Source organism: Rhinoraja longicauda, chromosome 17 (assembly GCF_053455715.1).
Source record: "Rhinoraja longicauda isolate Sanriku21f chromosome 17, sRhiLon1.1, whole genome shotgun sequence".
Lineage (NCBI taxonomy): Eukaryota > Metazoa > Chordata > Chondrichthyes > Rajiformes > Arhynchobatidae > Rhinoraja > Rhinoraja longicauda.
In genome coordinates this window covers 2381053-2404776 of record NC_135969.1, presented here as the reverse complement: position 1 = coordinate 2404776, position 23724 = coordinate 2381053, and the positions used below count along the sequence as shown (strand labels likewise).

The window sequence follows — 23724 nt, the reverse complement described above, 5'->3', positions numbered from 1 at the left end:
ACAAGCTGCCAGAGGAGGTAGTCGAGGCTGGGACTATCCCAATGTTTAAGAAACAGTTAGACAGGGGGCGCAGCGGTAGAGTTGCTGCCTTACAGCGAATGCAGCGCCGGAGACCCGGGTTCAATCCCGACTAAGGGTGCTGTCTGTATGGAGTGCCTAAAGGGCCTGTTTCTGCGCTGTACAGGTAGATGGAGAGGACAGGTTTGGAGGGATATGGGCCAAACGCGGGCAGGTGGGACTCGTGTAGCTGGGACATTGTTGGCCGGTGTGGGCAAGTAGTGCCGAAGGGCCTGTTTCCACACCGTGTCACTCTATGATTTAGATTTAGATTTAGAGATACAGCGCGGAAACAGGCCCTTCGGCCCACCGAGTCCGCGCCGCCCAGCGATCCCCGCACATTAACACTATCCTACACACACTAGGGACAATTTTTACATTTTACCCAGCCAATTAACCTACATACCTGTACATCTTTGGAGAGTGGGAGGAAACCGAAGATCTCGGAGAAAACCCACGCAGGTCACGGGGAGAACGTACAAACTCCGTACAGACGGCGCCCGTAGTCAGGATCGAACCTGAGTCTCCGGCGCTGCATTCGCTGTAAGGTGGCAACTCTACCGCTGCGCCACCGTGACTCTATAACTGTCGAACAGCGAGAATGTTTAATGTCCCTTAAAGGGCAGAGGCACTTAATCTTAGTGTCACCAAATTCGCTGAATGCAGACGGGGTTCAACTTTCCTGGAGAGTTGGATTCGAAATTAATGATGAAAGGCGTCTTTATTGAACTGGATTGGTAATTTCAGCTTTTTGACACACTCTCATTTTCACTCTGACGTTGAATCTTGCTTGCTCCCGGCAGACGTTAATGAATGTTGGCGCTATCCTGGCCGGCTCTGCGCACATACGTGTGAGAATACCCCGGGGTCCTATTACTGCTCGTGCAGCACAGGATTCAAACTGGCTCCCGATGGCAAGAACTGTGAAGGTATTTAAATCACAACCTTGCTCCCTGGCAATCACGGCAACCGTATAAAACCATAAGCCAGCAGGAGCACTGTAAACATGCTTTGCATCAAAATATAATTGAAGGTGCAGTCAGAAAACGACATTGATGCGTAGGAAAATAACTGCAGATGCTGGTTCAAATTGAAGGCGGACACAAAGTGCTGGAGTAACTCAGCGGCTCAGGCAGCATCTCAGGGAAGAAAAGGAATGGGTGACGTTTCGGGTCGAGACCCTTCATCAGTCTGAAGAAGGGTCCCGACCAGAAACGTCACCCATTCCTTCTCTCCTGAGATGCTGCCTGTCCCGCTGAGTTACTCCAACACTTTGTGTCTACCTTGCTTAGCTTTGATAAGATCACATTCTACAAGATGCACCTTTTAAAAAAATGTTATTGCTTTATTGTTTTATATAATTTTCCACCGGCAATTCAATTTCCTTTCCCAAAGGAGTCCCATCTCTTTCTGGTACAGTCAAGATGTCCCACATCATCACGTTAACTCATAAATGTTTAGGGTTTCTCAATTACATTTGAAACTTCTGATGCAGTGTCGAAGCATCCTGAGCATTCAGTCCTCTTTCTTTGCTCCCCTTTTTCGCGTGAGGATTCTCTTTGTGGTTCCAATCATAATTTCCCCCGTCAACACACTTGTTATGTCTACCCACTCTTCTCCGTCTCAGTGATGCCAGATCCCTCTCCATCAGCATCATTAGTAAGTTGGGTCCAGAGGAGGTTTACAAGAATGGCCCCCAGGAATGAGTGGGTTAGCATGCGATTAGGGGTTGCCAACTTTCTCGCTCCCAAATAAGGGCCAAAAGGTAACGTCACCACCCCGCATCCCACATGACCTCACCCAGCCGGCGGCCACGTGCTCCCGCTCCACCGATGGTGGCCGCCTGGGGCCGGGAGGCTGGTTGCTAGGCAACCTCCGACAGGCAGTGCCCGGGCCTCCAGGCCTACACTGTCCGGGCCTACAGTGGCCCCCGGGCCAACAGTGTCCGGGCCTACCGTGTCCGGGCCTACAGTATCCGGGCCTACAGTGTCTGGGCCTACAGCGCCCCGCCCCCTTGGCCTAATACAGAACAAAGGCGGTCCCTTACGGGACAAACCAATTTAGCCCAATATACGGGATGTCCCGGCTAATACGGGACAGTTGGCAACCCTACATGTGATGAGCGTTTGACTCGCTGGAGTTTAGAAAGTTGGGGGGGGGGGGACCTCATTGAAACTTCCAGAATAATGAAAGACACAGATAGAGTGGATGTTGAAAGGATGTTTCCACTGGTGGGAGAGTCTAGGACCAGAGATCAGAGTCTCCAAATTAAAGGGCGCTCTTTTAGAACGGAGACGAGGAGGAACTTCTTTAGTCAGAGGGTAGTTAATCTGTGGAACTCATTGCCACAGAGGGATGTGGAGGCCAAGTCAATAGATATTTTTAAGGCAGAGATGGACAAATTCTTGAATAGAACGGGTGCCAAGTGTATGGGGAGGCAGAAAATTGGGATTAGGAGGCAGAGATCAATCATGATTGAATGGCGGAGTGGACTTGATGGGCCGAATGGCCTAATTCTGCTTCTATCACATATGACCGTATAATTCTGCAGTCCAAAAATTACTTCAAACCTGTTTTCTCATCTGTTCTCCTGAACATTTGCTTCACGTCCTCAGTTCCCAGCACAAAATGCAAGATGCATGGGGCCTTGCTCTTTTTTCGGCCAGCCTTGTTTTTGTGATGGGCCACTTTCCTTCACATTACATCTTCTCTGATAGCCCTGGCATGACCGTCTCATTCCCTCAGTACTTCCCCTTTTATCCTTTCACGTCCAACTCGTGACCTTATCCTCAGTCACCGTAGGAACGATCCAGGGCAGGTGAGTGCAACATTTGTCAGAGGGAGGTCAGGTAGCAAAGCCAGTGCCGGGCGGGTAGAGTCTAGGGGTGCCAACTATCCCACTCCCAAATAAGGGACAAAGGGTGATGTCACCGCCCCGCCAGAGCCCCACAGGACCTCACCCAGCCAGTGTCCACGTGCTTCCGTTCCACCAATGGCGGCTGCCCGGGCCGGGAGGCGGGTTGTTACACAACCTCCGTTAGGCGATGCCCGGGCCTTGGGACCTACACTGTCGTGATCTACACTGTCGTGACCTACACTGTCCATGCCTACACTGTCCGGGCCTACACTGTCCGGACCTACACTGTCCATGCCTACACTGTCTGGGCCTACACTGTCCGGGCCTACACTGTCCGGACCTACACTGTCGTGACCTACACAGTCCAGACCTACACTGTCGTGACCTACACTGTCCGGACCTACACTGTCGTGACCTACACTGTCCAGACCTACACTGTCGTGACCTACACTGTCCGGACCTACACTGTCGTGACCTACACTGTCCGGACCTACACTGTCGTGACCTACACTGTCGTGACCTACACTGTCCGGACCTACACTGTCCGGACCTACACTGTCCGGACCTACACTGTCCGGACCTACACTGTCCGGGCCTACACTGTCCGGGCCCACACTGTCCGGGCCTACACTGTCCGGACCTACACTGTCCGGGCCCACACTGCCCGGGCCTACACTGTCCAGGCCTACACTGTCCATGCCTACACTGTCTGGACCTACACTGTCCGGGCCTACACTGTCCAGGCCTACACTGTCCATGCCTACACTGTCCATGCCTACACTATCGGGGCCTACACTGTCCGGACCTACACTGTCGTGACCTACACTGTCGTGACCTACACTGTCCGGACCTACACTGTCGGGACCTACACTGTCCGGACCTACACTGTCGTGACCTACACTGTCGTGACCTACACTGTCCGGACCTACACTGTCGGAACCTACACTGTCCGGACCTACACTGTCGGGACCTAAAGTGTCCGGGCCTACAGCGTCAGGGCCTAAAGCATCGGGGCTACAGCACTCCCCGGGCCTAATACGGGACAAGGGCAGTCCCGTACGGGACAAACCAAGTTAGCCCAAAATATGGGATGTCCTGGCTTACCCTAGTGGAATCTGAAAACACTCCAGGGACCAGACACTTGAAAGTGGAAATTCAACATAAATAAACAACTTCCTCCCCATGTGAGAAGATTTATCACTGTATGAAACGTTGCACGTATCCAATTTCACTGCAGGAAATTTATCCCAAATGTATGAAAAATTGTTTCCTTCACACCTTCTACGAATCCTCTGGTGAAATCACTGACTAACTGTTGGGGTTGCAGTACCACATTTGCCAGTCACTCTAGAGATTTGTTCCAAGTGTTAATTATTCAGCTATGAGCCTTGACACGTCGTGTCAACTCTGTAAGGGCCATCAGAGGTCAGTTAGAACATAGAACGTAAAGTACAGCATAAGCACAAGCTTTTGGCCCACAATGTGTGTGCCGAAGTTCATGCCAAGATAAATGAATCTCATCCACCTACGCCTTATCCGTCTCCCTCCCTCCCCTGCATTTCCATATGCCTATCTGAAAGCCACATAAACACTGCCATTGTATCTGCATCCACCATCTCCCAGGCAGCTCGTTCCAGGCACCCTCTGTGTAAAAAAAACATTCCCCTGCATATCTTCTTTAAACTTTGCCAATCTCTCTTTAAATCAAAGATACTAGAGGAGCAAGATGAACCACCCCGCTGAAATCGCCTATACTGAAGTGTGGTACGCTAAGGAGCGTAACGTCCACCATTTTAGTAGGCAAAACCCGCCGTTCGCTCTGCCTCTCGCAGTGTAATCAGTGTTGTGGGGGAACAGTATGTGTGATGATACTATTAAAATGCAGAATATATCTCATCTATCAATTCACAGATTTTTGTTACTTTTTAAATGTTTCTGCAAGTTTCTGCCTACTAAAATGGCGCCATGACATACTACGGTTTTTCGGGTCGAGTGGTCTATCTTGCTCCTCTAGTATCTTTGCTTTAAATCTAGGTCCTCCAGCCTTTGTCAGAGAAACATAGAAAATAGGTGCAGGAGGAGGCCATTTGGCCCTTCGAGCCAGATCATTGTGATCATGATTCATTCGAGCCAGATTCATTGTGATCATGGCTGATCGTCCACAATCAGTAACCCGTGCCTGCCTTCTCCCCATATCCCTTGATTCCACTAGCCCCGAGAGCTCTATCTAACCCTCTTTTAAATTCATCCAGTGAATTGGCCTCCACTGCCCTCTGCGGCAGAGACTTCCACAGATTCACAACTCTCTGGGTGAAAAAGTTTTGGCTCACCTCAGTTTGAAATGGCCTCCCCTTTATTCTTAGACTGTGTGTGGTCCCTGGTTCTAGACTCCCCCAACATTGGGAACATTTTCTTCCTGCTCCTGAACATTTTTCCTGAACATTTGCCGCTTCCATCCTTGGAAAAAGGTCCTGAACGTCTACTCTATATTGATGTTTCTCATAAATCTATACACTTCTATCAGGTCTCCCCTCAACTCCCCTGCGGAGGTCTGGAGAAAACGATCCCAACAGAAACGCAAAGCTGGAGGAACTCGGGAGGGAAGGAATGGGTGACGTTTCGGGTCGAGACCCTTCTTCAGACGGTCGAGACTCTTCTTTAGACTGAAGACCGAAGAAGGGTCTCGACCAAAGACGTCGCCCATTCCTTCTCTCCAGAGATGCTGCCTGTCCCGCTGAGTTACTCCAGCATTTTGGCGTTTATCTTCGGTTTAAACCAGCGTCTGCAGTTCCTTCCTGCAGAAAACCTTCTCTCTTCTTTGCTGCACTTCATGTGTGTGTTCCCTTTGTTGTTCTGTTTGCTAAAATTAAATTCAGTTATGCAAGGTTTAATAGTAATTAACTGTCACTGGTCACTAAAAACTGTCGCTCAAAACTTTAAAGATGCTTTTTTCTATGAAGCAAAATTATCCGCGTGAGGTAAAAGATGACAGGTATTTATTCACAAAATGCTGGAGTAACTCAGCAGGTCAGGCAGCATCTCAGGAGAGAAGGAATGGGCGACGTTTCGGGTCGAGACCCTTCTTCAGACTGAAACGTCACCCATTCCTTCTCTCCTGAGATGCTGCCTGACCTGCTGAGTTACTCCAGCATTTTGTGAATAAACACCTTCGATTTGTACCAGCATCTGCAGTTATTTTCTTGTCTAAAAGATGACAGGACTCAATTCTAAATTTGCAATGGTGCCGACCCAGTGAAAGAAATCACACAACGCTGGAGTCATGAGGGGGACTGGGTGATTGTTTTACATATATCTGCATTTGTGTCTCTTCAGATGTAAACGAATGTGAGAGCAAAGTGTGTGGTCAGGAATGTGCCAACATCTACGGCTCTTACCAATGCTATTGTCGACCGGGATACCAGCTCAGTGAACAAGACAGTCACTCCTGTGAGGGTAAGAACCAGATTACGAAGAGATCTTATTCCTGCCATTCCATTCTGTGTTATTCTACATAGTCATCAATATGCACCGATCAGCCAAAACATTATGACCACTGACAGGCGAAGTGAATAACATTGATTATCTTGTTACTATGGCACCTGTCAAGGGGTGGGATATATTAGGCAGCAAGTGAACAGTCAGTTCCTGAAGTTGATGTGTTGGATGCAGGAGAAATGGGCAGGAGTAAAGACCTGAGCGACTTTGACAAGGGACAAATTGTTGTGGCCAGACAACTGGCTCAGAGCACCTCTGAAACGGCAAGGCTTGTGGGGTGCTCCCGGTCAGCAGTGGTGAGTACCTACCGACAGTGGTCCGAGGAGGGACAAACCACAAACCGGCGGCAGACAGGGTGTTGGGCGCCCAAGGCTCATCGATGCGCGAGGGCAACGAAGGCTATCCCGTCTGGTCCGAACCGACAGAAGGTCAACTGTGGCACAAGTCACAGAAAATTGAAACGGTGGTCACGGGAGGAATGTGTCACAATACACAGTGCATCGCACCCTGCTGCGTATGGGGCTGCACACGGACGACCAACAGCATATTAGGCAGGTGGTCATAATGTTTTGGCTCATCAGGTCATAATGTTTTGGCTGATCAGTGTAGCTTTCCATTGTGTCATACTGAATACAGAGGTCCAGTTACTTGTGGACAGACACAAAAAGCTGGAGCAACTCAGCGGGGTCAGGCAGCATCTCTGGAGAAAAGGAATTGGATGACGTTTCAGGTCTGCCACATCTACCTGTTCATGCGCATGAACAGAGACACAAATGAATGGCCTGGACACCGAAGGTCTAATCTGAACCCATCAGTTGGGAAATTTAAACTCAGTTTATTAATTAAATCAACTTGGAATAACAAAAATGGATGAAGTAACAGCCGTTGTGTAACTGATGGATTGACATATAAATTTGTCTGGGTCATTAGTTTAGTTTAGTCTAGAGATACAGCCCGGAAACAGGCCCTTCGGCCCACCGGGTCCGCGCCGAACAGCGATCCCCGCACATTAACACTATCCTACACACACTAGGGACAATTTACACACTTATACCAAGCCAATTAACCTACAAACCTGTACGTCTTTGGAGTGTGGGAGGAAACTGAAGATCTCGGAGAAAACCCACGCAGGTCACGGGGAGAATGTACAAACTCTGTACAGACAGCGCCCGTAGTCAGGATCGAACCCTGGTCTCCGGCGCTGCATTACTTGTGCTGAGTAAAGGAAACTCGTCATTCTGTCCCTTCTGGCCTACATGTGACTCCAATCCCATTCAACGTGACCAAAAGTGAATTAGTCTCTGACATAGTTGAGGAACATTGAAACATAGAAACATAGACAATAGGTGCAGGAGTAGGCATTTGGCCCTTCGAGCCAGCACCGCCATTCAATATAGTCATGGCTGATCATTCACAATCAATACCCCGTTCCTGCTTTCTCCCCATATCCCTTGATCCCTTTAGCCCTAAGAGCTAAATCTACCTCTCTCTTGAAAGCATCCAGTGAATTGACCCCCCCTGCCTTCTGTGGCAGAGAATTCCACAGGTCTCGGAGAAAACCCTCACAGGTCACGGGGAGAACGTACAAACTCCGTACAGACAGCACCCGTAGTCGGGATCGAACCCGGGTCTCCGGCGCTGCATTCGCTGTAGGGCAGCAACTCTGCCACTGCGCCACCGTGACCGCCCGGTTAAATCCAGGTCGCAGGAGCTGTGAGGGACCAGCTCTACACCACCGTGGAAATATGATTATAAGAACATTTGGAACAGAACTAGGCAATATGAGGACTTGAGTCTGTTCTGCCACTCCCATCCGACCACTCCCTACGACCGTGGCTGACCTGGGCCCAGTCACTACTGCATTATGGTTTTACTTTTCTCCACGGTGCTTGACTGCCCTGCAGATCCAAACACATGGGCTTGAACATGTTCAATGACTTTTATCTCCTCATTTCACACGAGGGGGGATTCCAAAATCCGCAACCCTCTGAGAGTAGAAATTCCTCCTCATCTCCAACTTAAAAGGGTGTGTGTGTGGCCCTTTTCCTGAAAGTTCGTTGTTTCAGGTTGGATTTTGCCACAGGAGGAAATGTGCTCTGAGCATCCACCATGTCCAGCCCTGTCATCAGGATCAATCTCCTATTCTTCTAAACTCCAAAGGCTGTTGGCTGATAATAAGACAACCCATCCATCTCAGGTATCAACGTGGCGATCTAACTCCAATACAGAAATACATATTTTTCTCCTACAAAGAATAAAACAGGACATAGTACTCCAGCTGCTATTTCTACATAGGGTAAAAGCATCCCTCCCTTTGTTGATAAAACATGGAAGGCCATGATTCCTCGACTTCATATTAAGAAACTAAGCTGCTAGCATCATCCACTCAGCAATTACTTCTTTCCCTGATAGTTGACATTGCTTTGCAGATAATCAAAGCAGAGAATCCATAACAAGCACGGCTAAACCGAGGGTGTCAGTGGTTATGGGGAGAAGGTGGGAGAATGGTGCTGAGAGGGACAGATAGATCAGCCATGATTGAATGGCGGCGTAGACGTATGGGCCTAATTCTACTCTGCTTCTAGAACTTAAGAACTTGTAAGAGCACAAAAGAGAATATTCACTTTAGCCGAAGGCAGCCGGTAATTAGAAAAATGGGGGGAAAAATTCTCCAGTTACATTATGAAGCACATAGTTCAACATTCCTCTGCTCAAAAGGAAGCATAAATTAGTTTTACGTTTCAGTAAAGTTGTGCTGTAGTGGAATAGGAATTGTCTTCCAGAAAATTGCTTGAAGAAAGGAACCCAGTTGGCCTCGGTTCAAAATGATGGCGTGATTTAAATTCACGATGAAGACCAATTCACGGCTTAAGAGATTCCAGATCTATTGGAATCAATATGGTCTTGATTACATTTTTGATATTTCTACTCTTGTATAAGTGGGCTCCATTGTATTGCACTACAGTATTGAAGCATTTATATAATGTTCAATGATATTAAATAAATGCAAGAGACTGTAATCAGAATTTATAATGTGCCATTCCATTGAAGAGAAATCATAATCTTAACAGAAAATTAATCAGCATCATTGATTTCCTGTTTGAGTATATATTGAAATGATTAATCAAAAGACATGGAATTGATCTGACTGTTCAGTCCCTAATCTTTTGTAGATCATAAATAAAAGAAACTCTGAATTGATTTCTAATGTTTGGTGTATTAGCTCGTAATGGAGATGAGGAAAAAGAACAACAGGCTAACATGCAACTGAACAAATGAAAGTTTCTGCTTAACTGTGAATTAGTGACTCAGACAGGGGAGTATTATTTTTAAATGTTGAAGTAAACATTTTAATGAAAGATCATTTAAAAATTTTGAAATTCTTCATCCTGTTGCAGCAAAATGTCAATTTTAATTATGCGTTTACTATTTATGCTTTTAAGATTTTTTAAAAATCATCCTTTTCTTTTGGTATATCAAGAGCAAGACAAATAAACATCCATCGCTAATCAAATAATTACAGTTTGTGAAAGAACTGTGGATATATTTGATGTAGATCGAGATCTTTATACTGTTGTCTGAAGAAGGGTCTCGACCCGAAACGTCACCCATTCCTTCTCACCAGAGATGCTGCCTGTCCCGCTGAGTTACTCCAGCATTTTGTGTCTAACTTTTTACTGTTGCCATCTAGTGGTAGACTGCCTCCTCCTCTGAATAGTCTGAAGAAGGGTCTCGACCCAAAACGTCACCCATTCCTTCTCTCCAGAGATGCTGCCTGTCCCGCTGAGTTACTCCAGCTTTACGTGTCTCTCTCCGAATAGTTTGTTGTGTTCACTGATGCAGATTTTCATTACAGATATCGATGAGTGTGCCCAAAGTGGAGGCACAGTCTGTACATTTCGCTGTCTGAATCTACCAGGCAGTTATAATTGTGCCTGTCCAGAGGTTGGTTATACCATGTCCCCGAATGGACGAACATGTAGAGGTAAGACTTTTTCCCCACTCAGTTCTAATTTCTCACAAACATGATTCTTCTGTGTCTCTGAATGAACTTTTTTGTAAAAACATAAAAACATAGAAACATGGAAGTAGGAGCAGGAGGAGGCCATTTGGCCCTTCGAGCCAACACCGCCATTCATTGTGATCATGGTTGATCATCCACAATCAGTAACCTGTACCTGCCTTCTCCCCATATCCCTTGATTCTGCTAGCCCCAAGAGCTCTATCTAACTCTCTTTTAAATTCATCCAGTGAATTGGCTTCCACTGCTTTCTGTGGCAGAGAATGCCACAAATTCACAACTCTCCAGCCTCACCAGGGCCCTGCACAACTGCAGAAGGACCTCTTCTGCAATTAATAAGTTTAATAATGAATCAATACACTTTTTATTCAAATATCTGAGTTCGCGGAGTCATTTGCTTTAACAGAAAGAACTCAAGCAGATTTAATTCATCTTGTGCAACTTGTTCGTAAAATATTGTAGTTGTAGTGAGTGTTATTGACAGATAAAGTCAATAAAAATGCAAGGAGTATATGAAGAGCAAAATTCTAACTAGATAAATAATAGGGGAACTTAAGGATTACTGTGGTTGTGTATGTGTTGAGCCAAAGGAAATGGGCAAAGTCTTAAATAGACAATAGGTGCAGGAGGAGGCCATTCGGCCCTTCGAGCCAGCACCGCCATTCAATGTGATCATGGCTGATCATTCTCAATCAGTACCCCGTTCCTGCCTTCTCCCCATACCCCCTAACTCCACTATCCTTAAGAGCTCTATCTAGCTCTCTTTTGAATGCATTCAGAGAATCGGCCTCCACTGCCTTCTGAGGCAGAGAATTCCACAGAATCCAAATGAATACATATTTTCTGTATTTACTATGGAGACGGACATGGAAGCCGGTAAGTTCAGGGGGAGGGAACAGAGTTATCCTGGAACATTTCAACATCAAGAAGGAACAAGTACAGCAAAGATTTATGAGGATGTTGCCTGGACTCGAGGGCCTGAGGTATTGGGAGAGGTTGTGCAGGCTAGGACACTATTCTTCAGAGGCAGGAGGACAAAGGGTGATCTTTCGAGGTGTACAAAATCATGAGAGGAATAGATCGGGTCGTGTCTCTTGCACAGAGTGGGGGGAATCGAGAACCAGATTAGTAGTGTTTGCAGATAAGACCAATGTTAGTGATATAGTAGAGAGTACAGAGGTTGTCCAAGATTGCAACAGAGCATAGATCACGTGGGAAAGTGGGTGAGGGAATGGCAGGTGGAATATAACTTGGACAAGGATCATTTTGGGAAGTTAAAACAAGCTAGGACATCCATAGTTAATGATGGACCTTGGGCTAGAAGTACATAGCTCTCTGAAAATTGGATGACTGGTAGACAGGATGATGAGGACCTTTATCAGCATTGAATCTAAGAGTGAGAACATGATGTTACAGTGGTACAAAATGTTAGCTACACTATCCTTGCAGTATTATGTGCAGTACTGGTTGCCAGTCTATGGGGAATATGTGATGAAGCTAAGATAGGGTGCAGGAAAGATTCTCAACGTCAATGACTAGACTGGAAGGCATGAATTATAAGGAGAGATTATATTGGCTGGGAAGGAGTCTGAAAAGTAACATGACATACAAAATTATGAAGGGCACAGATAGAGTAGTCGGCACGGTAGCGCAGCGGTAGAGTTGCTGCCTTACAGCGAATGCAGCGCCGGAGACCCAGGTTCAATCCCGACTACGGGTGCTGTCTGTACGGAGTTTGTACGTTCTCCCCGTGACCTGCGTGGGTTTTCTCCGAGATCTTCGGTTTCCTCCCACACTCCAAAGACGTACAGGTATGTAGGTTAATTGGCTTGGTAAATGTAAAAATTGTCCCAAGTGTGTGTAGGATAGTGTTAATGTGCGGGGATCGCTGGGCGGCGCGGACCCGATGGACCAAAAGGGCCTGTTTCCGTGCTGTATCTCTAAACTAAACTAAATATAGATAGCCGTTTCCCATGGTAAGAGTGTCTAAAACTCGAGGGCATAGGTTTAAGGTGAGAGAGGTGTAAAGGGGATTTTAGATGAGGTGGGTGGGTGAGTGGGTTGGGAGAGGGGGGGGGATTGGTAAACCAAGTACTGGCTCCATAGAAGATAAAGGGATTGGTAATATTTTAGATATTTGAAGATTGCTCAATTATGGATGGTTTTAATTACTTCCGTCCTATTCACACAATGAGCAGTTGGTAACTGCAATGCACTTACAGATGAGGTGGTGAAGGCAGGTAGAGCATCAGCATTTCACAGGCATCTTGGCAGGTACCTGAATGAGCAGGGCATAGAAACATATGGAATTAATGCAGGTGAGTGGGATTAGTCTAGGTAGGCATGATGTCAATGGCAAGCTACAAGGCATCTTTTATCACTTGGGCAGCTTACAACCCAGCGGTATGAATATGAATATTGATTTCTCTAACTTCAAGTAACCCTTGCACCCCCTCCTCTCTCTCCATGCCTCCCCCACCCAACTTCGGATCCCACTTCTGACACCATGTACGAAGCAGCATTAACCATAAGCTGTTAAACTTCACAAAAGATACTTTATTAAGATTAGACACAGAGACCATGGCATCAGCCTCTGTAGTATTACACATCGTAGACCAGATTGGCCCCAGCCAGTTGCCTGCCTCTAGATGGCCTAGTGGAAAACCCGACATGGATCAGGGATCAGGTCGGCAATAGGAAAACCAGGTATGGATCAAGTTAGCAATAGCGATTGATCCACAGTACCAGCTTCAAAGTTGGCTTGTTGAATCTCGTTGTCTGTAACTCGTTTTCACCTAGCCCACAGCTAACACTGGCCTGTCTCCTTTATCATCGTTACTGTTTTGCATGCCTTTCATTCATTTGTTCTATATCTCTCTACATCACCGTCTGTATCTCTCGTTTCCCTCTCCCCTGACTCTCAGTCTGAAGAAGGGTCTCGACCCGAAACGTCACCCATTCCTTTTCTCCAGACGTACTGCCTGTCCCGCTGAGTTACTCCAGCTTTTTGTGTCTATCTTGGGTTTAAACCAGCATCTGCAGTTGCTTCCTACAGACCTCTTTTTATGCTGTACAACCTATTCTGCAAACTTACCACACTTGAATGCAAGGAATAATCCAGGGAAATAAAATTCAGGAATCCAGAATAATCTAATCCAACAACTACTGCATCGTTAAATTGCATCTAATAAAGCAAATTAATGTTGCAAATAACTTATCCTTCGTATCTGGCCTCGGTGAAGGCTAAATTCTTCCTAATTCTTGCCAATCATAAATTGTGGCAAAGCTGACATCACCTCTAAACAGCTGACAACTCACAAAGCTGTGAAAAATAGATGGGTATTAAGGCCTCCACTTCAAGGTGACTGAATAAGATAAATTCCTTTTCATGAGATTGGATTTCAGGATTTCATTGATCTTGTGGAGTGGCACCCTGAAATCCAATGGACCAGCCCATGGTTTGTGTGAATAGTGACTGTGCAGTGGACTTGAGCTTACTGTGACCGAGGTTGCATCTGCAGACAATGAACCACAGTGGTTCATCAGTGATGGGAGCAGAATTAGGCCATTCGGCCCATCAAGTCTACTCCGCCATTCAACCATGGCCGATCTATCTCTCCCCTCTGACCCCATTCTCCTGCCTTCTCCCCATAACCCCTGACACCCGTACTAATCAAGAATCTATCTATCTCCGCCTTAAAAACACCCATTGACTTGGCCTGCACAGCTTTCCGTGGCCAAGAATTCCACAGATTCACCACCCTCTGACTAAAGAAATTCCACCTCATCTCTTTCCTAAAGGAACATCCATTAATTTTGAGGCTTGGACCTCTAGTCCTAGACTCTCTCCCACTAGAACAAACGTTCGTCATTGAGGAACCAGCAGTCCATATATTTAAGTGTACGTAACCATGGTATTCCCAAACGGCCTCCCATCCAAGTACTAATTATTAAAGTCTAGGGAACCTGGTTCCCCCAGGCATACACCGGCCCTATCCCTCATCTCCTTCCTAAAGGAATGTCCTTTAATTCTGAGGCCGTGCCCTCTGGTCCTAGACTCTCCCACTAGTGGAAGCATCCTCTCCACATCCACTGTATCCAGGCCTTTCACAATGTGTGCCAGCACTGGAGCAAAGCCGGGGAGAGTGATTCACTGTTTAGAAACATAGAAACATAGAAACATAGAAAATAGGTGCAGGAGTAGGCCATTCGGCCCTTCGAGCCTGCACCGCCATTCAATATGATCATGGCTGATTTAACAACAGACCCGCTCTCAGTAAATCTGGCTCATTGGCTTGGAATGAACATCTACGCAGCAATGGGCAGAAGATGATCATTGCATTATGGCTCACACCTCTGACATAATTATGTTAAGTATTTTTGAAAGGTAAAGGAACCTCTGCATGTCTGCTATCTGTTAGGGCAGGGTTCAGGAAAAAGCAGTTTAGTTTTCGTTTAGTTTAGAGTTACAGTGCGGAAACAGGCCCTTCGGCCCACCGAGTCTGTGCCAACCAGCAATCCCCGCATAGCAATCCAAAATGGCGGCACTGCCCAGCAGCTGCGGCTCGCCTGCAGTCCGCTTGTCTGTGATTTTTGTTGTTTTTTGTCTTAATTGTAGTGTTTAGATGTGATGTAGTGTTTTTTTGTGGTAGTGTACTATGTGTGGGGGGGGGGGGGGACTGTAAAATTGTCCCTTCCGTACGGAGACGGGACCTTTGTTTCTGGGTGGTGTCTCCGTTCCCGCTGCGGCCTACCATCGGCCAAACACCTGGAGCTGGCGGCCTCCAGCTGGGACCACCAGGGCTCTGGTTCGCAGAGCCCACGGGACCGGACTTACCATCTGCGGAGCTGGCTGCCTTCGGAGGCTGCGGTGGCGCTGCGGGAGCGGCTGTGACTTGCCTTCGGAGGCTTCGGCCGCGGGCCGCGTGGATATCAGAAGCTCGCAGGCCCCTGGGTGGATGCCGACATTGGGAGCTCCGGCAGCGGCAGTGTCTTCGCCCGCATCGAATCGCGGGGCTTGGGTCGGCCCGCCGCGGACCTTTCACCGTCCGGTGCTGCCTGGAATAGGCCGTGGGATTTTTCTCCGTCCGGCGGGGGCTTCAATGTCGGGAGTCCCGACCGCCCCGACGTGCAGCGGCAGCGTCTTCCCTCGCCCTGAATCGCGGGGCTTGGGTCGGCCTGCTGCGGCGCGGCCTGGAACGTGGCAACTTCAACGGCCTGACCGCGGGAGAAGACGGCAGGGGAAGAGAAAAGACATTCTGGCCTTCCATCACAGTGAGGAGGGGACTGGAGGAGACTCACTGTGATTAATGTTTCTTGTTTTGTTGTTTTGTGTTGGTTTGTGATTGTGTGTGTTATTGCTTATTTTTATTGCTCTTATTGTTGGACTGTGAGTGACGGAATTTCGTCCAAAAGACTTGTTTTTTTGGATGACAATAAAGGTTATTCTGATTCTGATTCTGATTCTTATCCTACACACACTAGGGACAATTTACATTTATACCAAGCCCATTAACTTACAAGCCTGTACATCTTTGGAGTGTGGGGGAAGCCGAAGATCTCGGAGAAAACCCATGCAGGTCATGTGGAGAACGTACAAACTCCGTACAGACAGCGCCCGTAGTCAGGATTGAACCCGGGTCTCTGGCGCTGTAAGGCAGCAACTCTACCGCTGCGCCAATCTCTCTGCTCTGTGCCTTGCTTTGTGTTTACCTTTCTACTTCAACCACAGTCTTGTTCCGAGAGAGAAGATATTCACCATGTGTGTCTTGCAAGTCGCAAAGGTAGATTGGTGCAACGGTGAATGACCGTACCCTAAAAGGATGGAAGCAATTAAAACCATTCACGACTGAGTAATCGTCAAATATCGAGAATATTACAATTCTTTTTCCTACTCTTGCAGCCAGTACTAGATGTAAAATGTCCTCAAGCAGACTGCACACCACGCTACAGATTGAATTAACAAACGAATATTTTTTGTTTCGTGCTTTAACAAATGTTCTGGCACAGTCAGTAAAATAACACTGGCTGCCTGAGAAAGGAAGCAATTTCCACCTCAGCTCAGTGATATATGGAGTGTCTGGGTTGGGGTGGAAATGTTACAGTGAACAGATGGGAATTGATGGAAGGGAGAACGGAAGAGAGACACTCAATTGGAGTGTAGATTTTGACAGCTTACACCTGCTACGTTCACCCTTGGCAGCTGCATGCCTTCTCAGCGCTCCTTCAGGACCAAAACGTTGCCAGCCACGGCGATGAGAGTGCGAGCACCAGGCAGGTAACTGTTTGAAATCGCGGAGGCCGAGGGTTGATATTAATGAGAGTGGATCAATGTGTGTTCAAGACTGGAGGCTCATGGTGTTCTGTAATGAGCTGGTGCTTGCTAATTATCATTCCCACTTTCAATGGACCTTGGCAACCCTGGTGAGAATCTCCACGTAGAGAAGAGGTTGTCTAGCCGTCTCCTAGGGTGAGTGGCTGTGCATCCTTCCAAACGTAATGAAAGCGGACATCTTACTGAGATCCATCCCGGCCACATGCTGCTGCTCAGTTCCAAGAGTGTGAACTCATCGAGTCATGGAGTGATACAGCAGGGAAACAGGCCCTTCTGCCCAACCTGCCCACGCCGGCCAACGTCCCAGCTACACTAGTCCCACCTGCCCGCGTTTGGCCCATATCCCTCCAAACCTGTCCTATCCATGTACCTGTCCAACTGTTTCTTAAACATTGGGAAACGTTTCTTAAACTGGCGCCAGATTGCGTCTCCTGTACAATATGTTGCAAAAACATACAAACATAGAACCATAGAAAGTAGGTGCAAGAGGAGGCCATTCGGCCCTTCGAGCCAGCACCGCCATTCATTGTGATCATGGCTGATCATCCACAATCAGTAACCAGTGCCTGTCTTCTCCCCATAATCCCTTGATTCCGCTAGCCCCTAGAGCTCTATCTAACTCTTTTAAATTCATCCAGTGAATTGGCCTCCTCTGCCCTCTGTGGCAGAGAATTCCACAAATTCACAACTCTCTGGGTGAAAAAGTTTTTTCTCGCCTCAGTTTGAAATGGCCTCCCCTTTATTCTAAGACCGTGGCCCCTGGTTCTGGACTCCCCCAACATTTGGAACACTTTTCCTGCATTGAGTTTGTCCAGTCCTTTTATAATTTTATAAATCTCTATCAGATCCCCTCTAATCCTTCTAAACTCCAGTGAATACAAGCCCAGTCTTTCCAATCTTTCCTCATATGACAGTCCCGCCATCCCAGGGATTAACCTCGTGAACCTACGCTGCGCTGCCTCAATAGCAAGGACTTCCTTCCTCAAATTAGGAGACCAAAACTGCACACAATACTCCAGATGTGGTTTCACCAGGGCCCTGTACAACTGCAGAAGGACAGAGAGACATTAAAGGGGAAGCTAGGGCAACAGTGTGAGATGAAGACTGAAGGAAGCTGCTTACTCTGCAAGGTTTCTGTATAAGAGGAACATGCTGAAATGGAAGTAAGGCAGAGTCAAGGGTTTGGCCTGAGAATGAATGTACCATGGAAGTGAACAGAGAGGGGTGTTTCGTTTAGTTTAGAGATACAGCGCGGAAACAGGCCCTGTCGGCCCACCGGATCCACGCCGCCCAGCGATCCCCGCACATTAACACCATCCTACACCCACTAGTGACAATTATTACTTTTACCAAGCCAATTTACCTACAAACCTGCACGTCTTTGGAGTGTGGGAGGAAACGGAAGATCTCGGAGAAAACCCACGCAGGTCACGGGGAGAACGTACAAACTCTGTACAGACGGCACCCGTAGTCAGGATCGAACAGGGGTCTCCAGCTCTGCATTCGCTGTAAGGCAGCAACTCTACCGCTGCGCCACCGTGCCGCCCTGTTTAGCAAACGATATATCAGAAGGCATGTGAAGGCCTGTTGATGGGTATTCCTGCAAATAAGGAAATTGGAACAGGTTGACATCAGTGGAGCCTATTTTGCGAGTTGTGGGAACAGCCTGCAGCAGTGGCCATTGACGAATTCCATTCACCCTGGACTTTACAAACTGAGCAAGGCTGTGCACACCTTCTCTGGGACTTCCCCATCAATTGTTGAAATAGGCTCTTCCCCCTTCCCCCTCTCGCCTCTTCAAACAGGCAGCGGTAGAGTTGCTGCGTTACGGTGCTTGCAGCGCCAGAGACCCGGGTTCCATCCCGACCGCGGGCGCTGTCCGCACGTTCTCCCCGTGACCTGCGTGGGTTTTCTCCGAGATCTTCGGTTTCCTCCCACACTCCAAAGACGTGCAAGTATGCAGGTTAGCTGGCTTGGTTTAAGTGCAAATTGTCCCGACTGTGCGTAGGATAGTGTTAACGTGCGGGGATCGCTGTTCGGCGCGGACTCGGTGGGCGGAAGGGCCTGTTTCCGCGCTGCATCTCTAAACTAAACTAAAACAGCGTCCTGAGGGAGGATGAGTGGGTCTGCCTTCCTGCTCCCATATGGAGCCCAGCAGAAGCAATGCTGTTTCAGCTTCAACTAGACTATTTCACATTAAGGAGGCCCCTGAAGAGCTTGCCAGGTGCTAGTGATGATGTCGATGATTTTTCCACTCCATCATATATTAGTTGGGGTTATCATCTGTTAGATTTAAAATGATGGACCTAATTTTTTCTGCAGTGAATGTGCTTCACTTTTGACTTAACCATAGATGCCCACAGCTTACCCCAGTGTTAAAACACATGCTGTTATTTGAATTGTGTCAGAAGGAACTGCAGATGCTGGTTTAAACAAAAGATAGACACAAAAATCTGGAGTAACTCAACGGGTCAGACTGCATTTCTGGAGGGAAGGAATAGGTGATGTTTCGGGACAAGATCCTTCTTCAGACTACATTTCTCTCCATCACCATCTATACCTTTCCCTTTCCCCTGACTCCCAGGGTCTTGATCTCTCTCCAGAGATGCTGCCTGACCCGCTGAGTTACTCCAGCATTTTGTGTCTATCTTTGTGTCTTTTGAGTTGCTCCTCAATATTCCATTAAAGGCTAACGAGCAATTTTGAGCAAAGCTTGAAATTTCATCTCAAAAATTAGTGTAACTAGATCAAGTTGGGTCCAAACCTCACCTGCATTGGTGCAGCACCCCCTCCTCCCCTCTCCCCTCCCCTCCCCTCCCCCTCCCCTTCACCCCTCCACCATCCCCTTCACCCCTCCTCCATCCTCCCTCCCTCCCTCCCCTCCTCCACTCTCCCCCCCTCCCCTCCCCTTCACCCCTCCACCATCTCCTTCACCCCTTCTCCATCCTCCCTCCCTCCCCTCCTCCCCTTCACCCCTCCTCCCCTTCACCCCTCCCCCATCCTCCCTCCCCCCGTCCCTCCCCTCCTCCCCTCTCCCCCCGTCCCTCCCCCCCGTCCCCCTCCCTACTCCCCCCCCTCCCTCTATCTCCACCCCTTCCCCCCCTCGCTCCCCCTCTCGGCCCAACCGTGTAGCCATTGGCGGGCGGGGAGTGCCCCCATGGCCGTGTGGGGGCAAGGTGGGACAGGGAAAAGGTACTGGCCTCGGTCCCGTTTCTCCTGCGGGCCTCTTCTTCGTGGAGCCGAAGCGTCTCCTGCAGCTCGGCTGCGACCTGCGGCGGGGAGCGGTGGCGACGGCATGGACCCGTTGCCGGGTGGAGAGCGTCTCCTGGGGCCGTGGGTGGGTGAGAGTGGACAGGGAGAAGGCACTGACCTCGGCCCCATTTCTCCTGCGGGCTGGGCGTGGAGCCGAAGCCTCTCCTGCAGCCCGGCTGCTATTGGCGGGGAGCGGCCATCTTGTGGATCCTCGGCCGCCGCGCTGCAGAGTTGTAGTAATATATTAGACCAAGTGGACCCAAATCTCTCCTGCATTGATGCAGTACCCTCTCCTCCCCCCTCCTCCTCTCCTCCTTCCCCTCCCCCCCACTCCATCCCCATCAACCCCCCTTATCCTCCTCCCTCCCTCCCCCTCCCTCCAACCCCCCTCCCTCCATCCCTCCCTTCCTTGGGGCTACTGACTATCCCGCGGTCTAGGCTTAAGCTCAGGGGTGACCGCGCTTTTGCGGTTGCAGCTCCTAGACTGTGGAACAGCATCCCTCTCCCCATCAGAACTGCCCCCTCCATCGACTCCTTTAAGTCCAGGCTCAAAACCGATTTCTACTCCATAGCGTTTGAGGCCCTCTGAGGGGGCGCTGTGAACTGTTTATGTATGTGCTGTTATGTTTGTGTGCCATTGTATGTTCGTTCTTAGTACCTGAACTGATGTACAGCACTTTGGTCAATGTGAGTTGTTTTTAAATGTGCTATACAAATAAAATTGACTTGACTTGGCTCCCCCCCCCCCCCCCTCCCGAGGAGATAGATTTAAACTTTAAAATGTGAATAACTTTAAAAATATAACACCGATTTCAATGAAACTTCTTCCATTTGCACCAAAGGGACGACGGTGAGTAAGGTGGGCCTAAAATTGTCACGCTATCGTGCACCGTATTGGTTGTAGTTCAGGAACAAACAAACAAACAAACAAACAAACATGAGAGTTTTAGTATATAGATTGTAATGATGTTCATTATTCATTGCATTTATTAATGCAGTTGTCAACAGAGTTCCTGTGTTAACATAGTTCACCTATGGAATGACAATTTGAAGAACTCCAACTGGGCGGCACGGTGGCGCAGCGGTAGAGTTGCTGCTTTACAGCGAATGCAGCGCCGGAGACTCAGGTTCGATCCTGACTACGGGCGCTGCACTGTAAGGAGTTTGTACGTTCTCCCCGTGACCTGCGTGGGTTTTCTCCGAGATCTTCGGTTTCCTCCCACACTCCAAAGACGTACAGGTATGTAGGTTAATTGGCTGGGTAAATGTAAAAATTGTCCCTAGTGGGTGTAGGATAGTGTTAATGTACGGGGATCGCTGGGCGGCGCGGACTTGGTGGGCCGAAGGGCCTGTTTCCGCGCTTATATATATGATGATATGATAAGATGCAGCATAGAAGGTCCTCCTCCTCTCCCGCGGTCAGGAGAGTCGAACCATCCACAGCCGGCGATCGAGCTCCCACGTCGGGGCGGTCTCAACTCCCGCATCGGGGCGTTCGAAGCTCCTGAGGCTTGGAGTTCCCGACGTCGGTCCCTAACCGGGGACCGCGAGCTCCACGATGTTAAAGTCCGCAGCTCCCGCGGGTTGGAGCGCCAAAGGCCGACCCCTGGCAAAGGGATCGCCCGCTCTGAGACGCTAAAGTCCGCAGGCTCCGCGGTTTTGCAGCTCTCGAAGGCCCAAACAAGAGGCCGCCAACTTCACGATGTTAGGCCGCAGTGCAGACGGAGACACGACATGGAAAAAGTCGCATCTCTGTTGAGGAGAGAGATTTAAAAAGTTTCCCCCAACCTCCCCACCCCCCCCCTCCTCCCCCACATAATACAAAAAACTAAAGATAAGCTAAAACATACATTTTACAACAAACTAAAAACACAAAGAATGAAAAAGACAAAGACAGACGGTTGGCGAGGCAGCCATCGTGCGGCGCCCTCTGGTGGTATCGTATCGTATCGTAAGAAAAATATTTTTCTTTGCATTATTCTTGTCATCAGACAACAAAATGTTTTTAGTTTGCACGTTTTGTTTGGTAAGTGATTGAACTTACTGTAAGTATTTTGCTTAATTTTCCACAGACGTCGATGAATGTTCTCTCGGGACTCACAACTGTACCTCATCTGAAACCTGCTTCAACGTACAAGGAGGCTTCAAATGTCCACATGTTGAGTGCCCACCAAACTACAGAAAAGTATCTGACATGTAAGTCCTACGTTGCTTCCAGTTATCAAGCAAGGTATTTGTGCAGATGGTAAAAAACAGTTTTAGATGGTGTTTGCAATCAAGATCGAAAGATAAGAACTGCAGAAAATATACAGAGCAGAACAAGGTTGCTTGGTTGATGGATGATGTTCTTGTAATGGCAGGATCAGCAAGTGAGACTGAGAGTGCAGACAGCTATCATGGTTATCTCCCCATGTTTTGTATTGAGATACAGTGGCGCAGCGGTAGAGTTGCTGCCTTACAGCGAATGCAGCGCCATCGACCCGGGTTCGATCCCGACTACGGGAGCCGTCTGTACAGAGTTTGTACGTTCTCCCCGTGACCTGCGTGGGTTTTCTCCAAGATCTTCGGTTTCATAGAAACATAGAGATATAGAAACATAGAAAATAGGTGCAGGAGGAGGCCATTTGGCCATTCGAGCCATTCATTGTGATCATGGCTGATCATCTGCAATCAGTAACACGTTATTTTTTAACCAATTCCTTTTTAAACAGTGTAGGATGGAACCACAGTTGCTGGATCACACTGGAATATACGGGCGGCACGGTAGCGCAGCGGTAGAGTTGCTGCTTTACAGCGAATGCAGCGCCGTCGACTCAGGTTTGATCCTGACTACGGGTGCTGCACTGTAAGGAGTTTGTACGTTCTCCCCGTGACCTGCGTGGGTTTTCTCCGAGATCTTCGGTTTCCTCCCACACTCCAAAGACGTACAGGTATGTAGGTTAATTGGCTGGGTAAATGTAAAAATTGTCCCTAGTGGGTGTAGGATAGTGTTAATGTACGGGGATCGCTGGGCGGCACGGACTTGGAGGGCCGAAAAGGCCTGTTTCCGGCTGTATATATATGATGATATGATGATGATAGACACAAATTGCTGGAATATCTCAGGCAGCATCTCTGGAGAGAAGAAAAGGGTGACATTTCGGGTCAAGTCGGAAGAAGGATCTCGACCCGAAACGTCACCCATCCCTTCTCTCCAGAGATGCTGCCTGACCCGCTGAGTTACTCCAGCATTTTGCTCAGTCAATCCAGCAGGATTGATTTAGCAGCTGCAGGCATCTTTTGCCATGTAGGTAAAAGTTTACAGCTCAGGTGAAAGGTTGGGATCACAGCGCACATTCTGTCCTCAAATAGCGTGAATGAAATGAACTACCACTTCATTTCATGCACAGCACAGACATTAGGGGGTATGAATAATAACTTTCCTGCAACAATACCATCGCATCTTGTGGAGAAATCTGAATGGTTGAGTTAATGACCTGCTTTAACTATACGTTATCCTATGTTCATCCATGTTTAGTTTAGTTTACAGATACAGCATGGAAACAGGCCCTTCCACTCACCAGGTCCACACCGACCAGCGATCCCCGCACATTAACACTGTCCTACAGGGACACACTAGGGACAATGTTTTACATTTATACCAAGCCAATTAATCTACAAACCTGTACATCATTGGAGTGTGGGAGGAAACCGAAGATCGCGCAGGTC

The 23724-nt window shown here is 48.2% G+C and overlaps 1 protein-coding gene across 2 annotated transcripts in view; it reads left to right on the top strand.

The window, feature by feature from the left end:
* Positions 1 to 23724, top strand: part of fbln2 (fibulin 2) — a 224660-nt gene that overhangs the window by 194590 nt on the left and 6346 nt on the right. For both annotated transcript variants that reach the window (XM_078413936.1, XM_078413935.1), the window contains 4 exons: positions 861 to 986; positions 6248 to 6367; positions 10266 to 10394; positions 22089 to 22212. In XM_078413936.1, coding sequence (XP_078270062.1) covers positions 861 to 986; positions 6248 to 6367; positions 10266 to 10394; positions 22089 to 22212 — 499 coding nt within the window. The remainder of the gene's footprint in view (positions 1 to 860; positions 987 to 6247; positions 6368 to 10265; positions 10395 to 22088; positions 22213 to 23724) is intronic.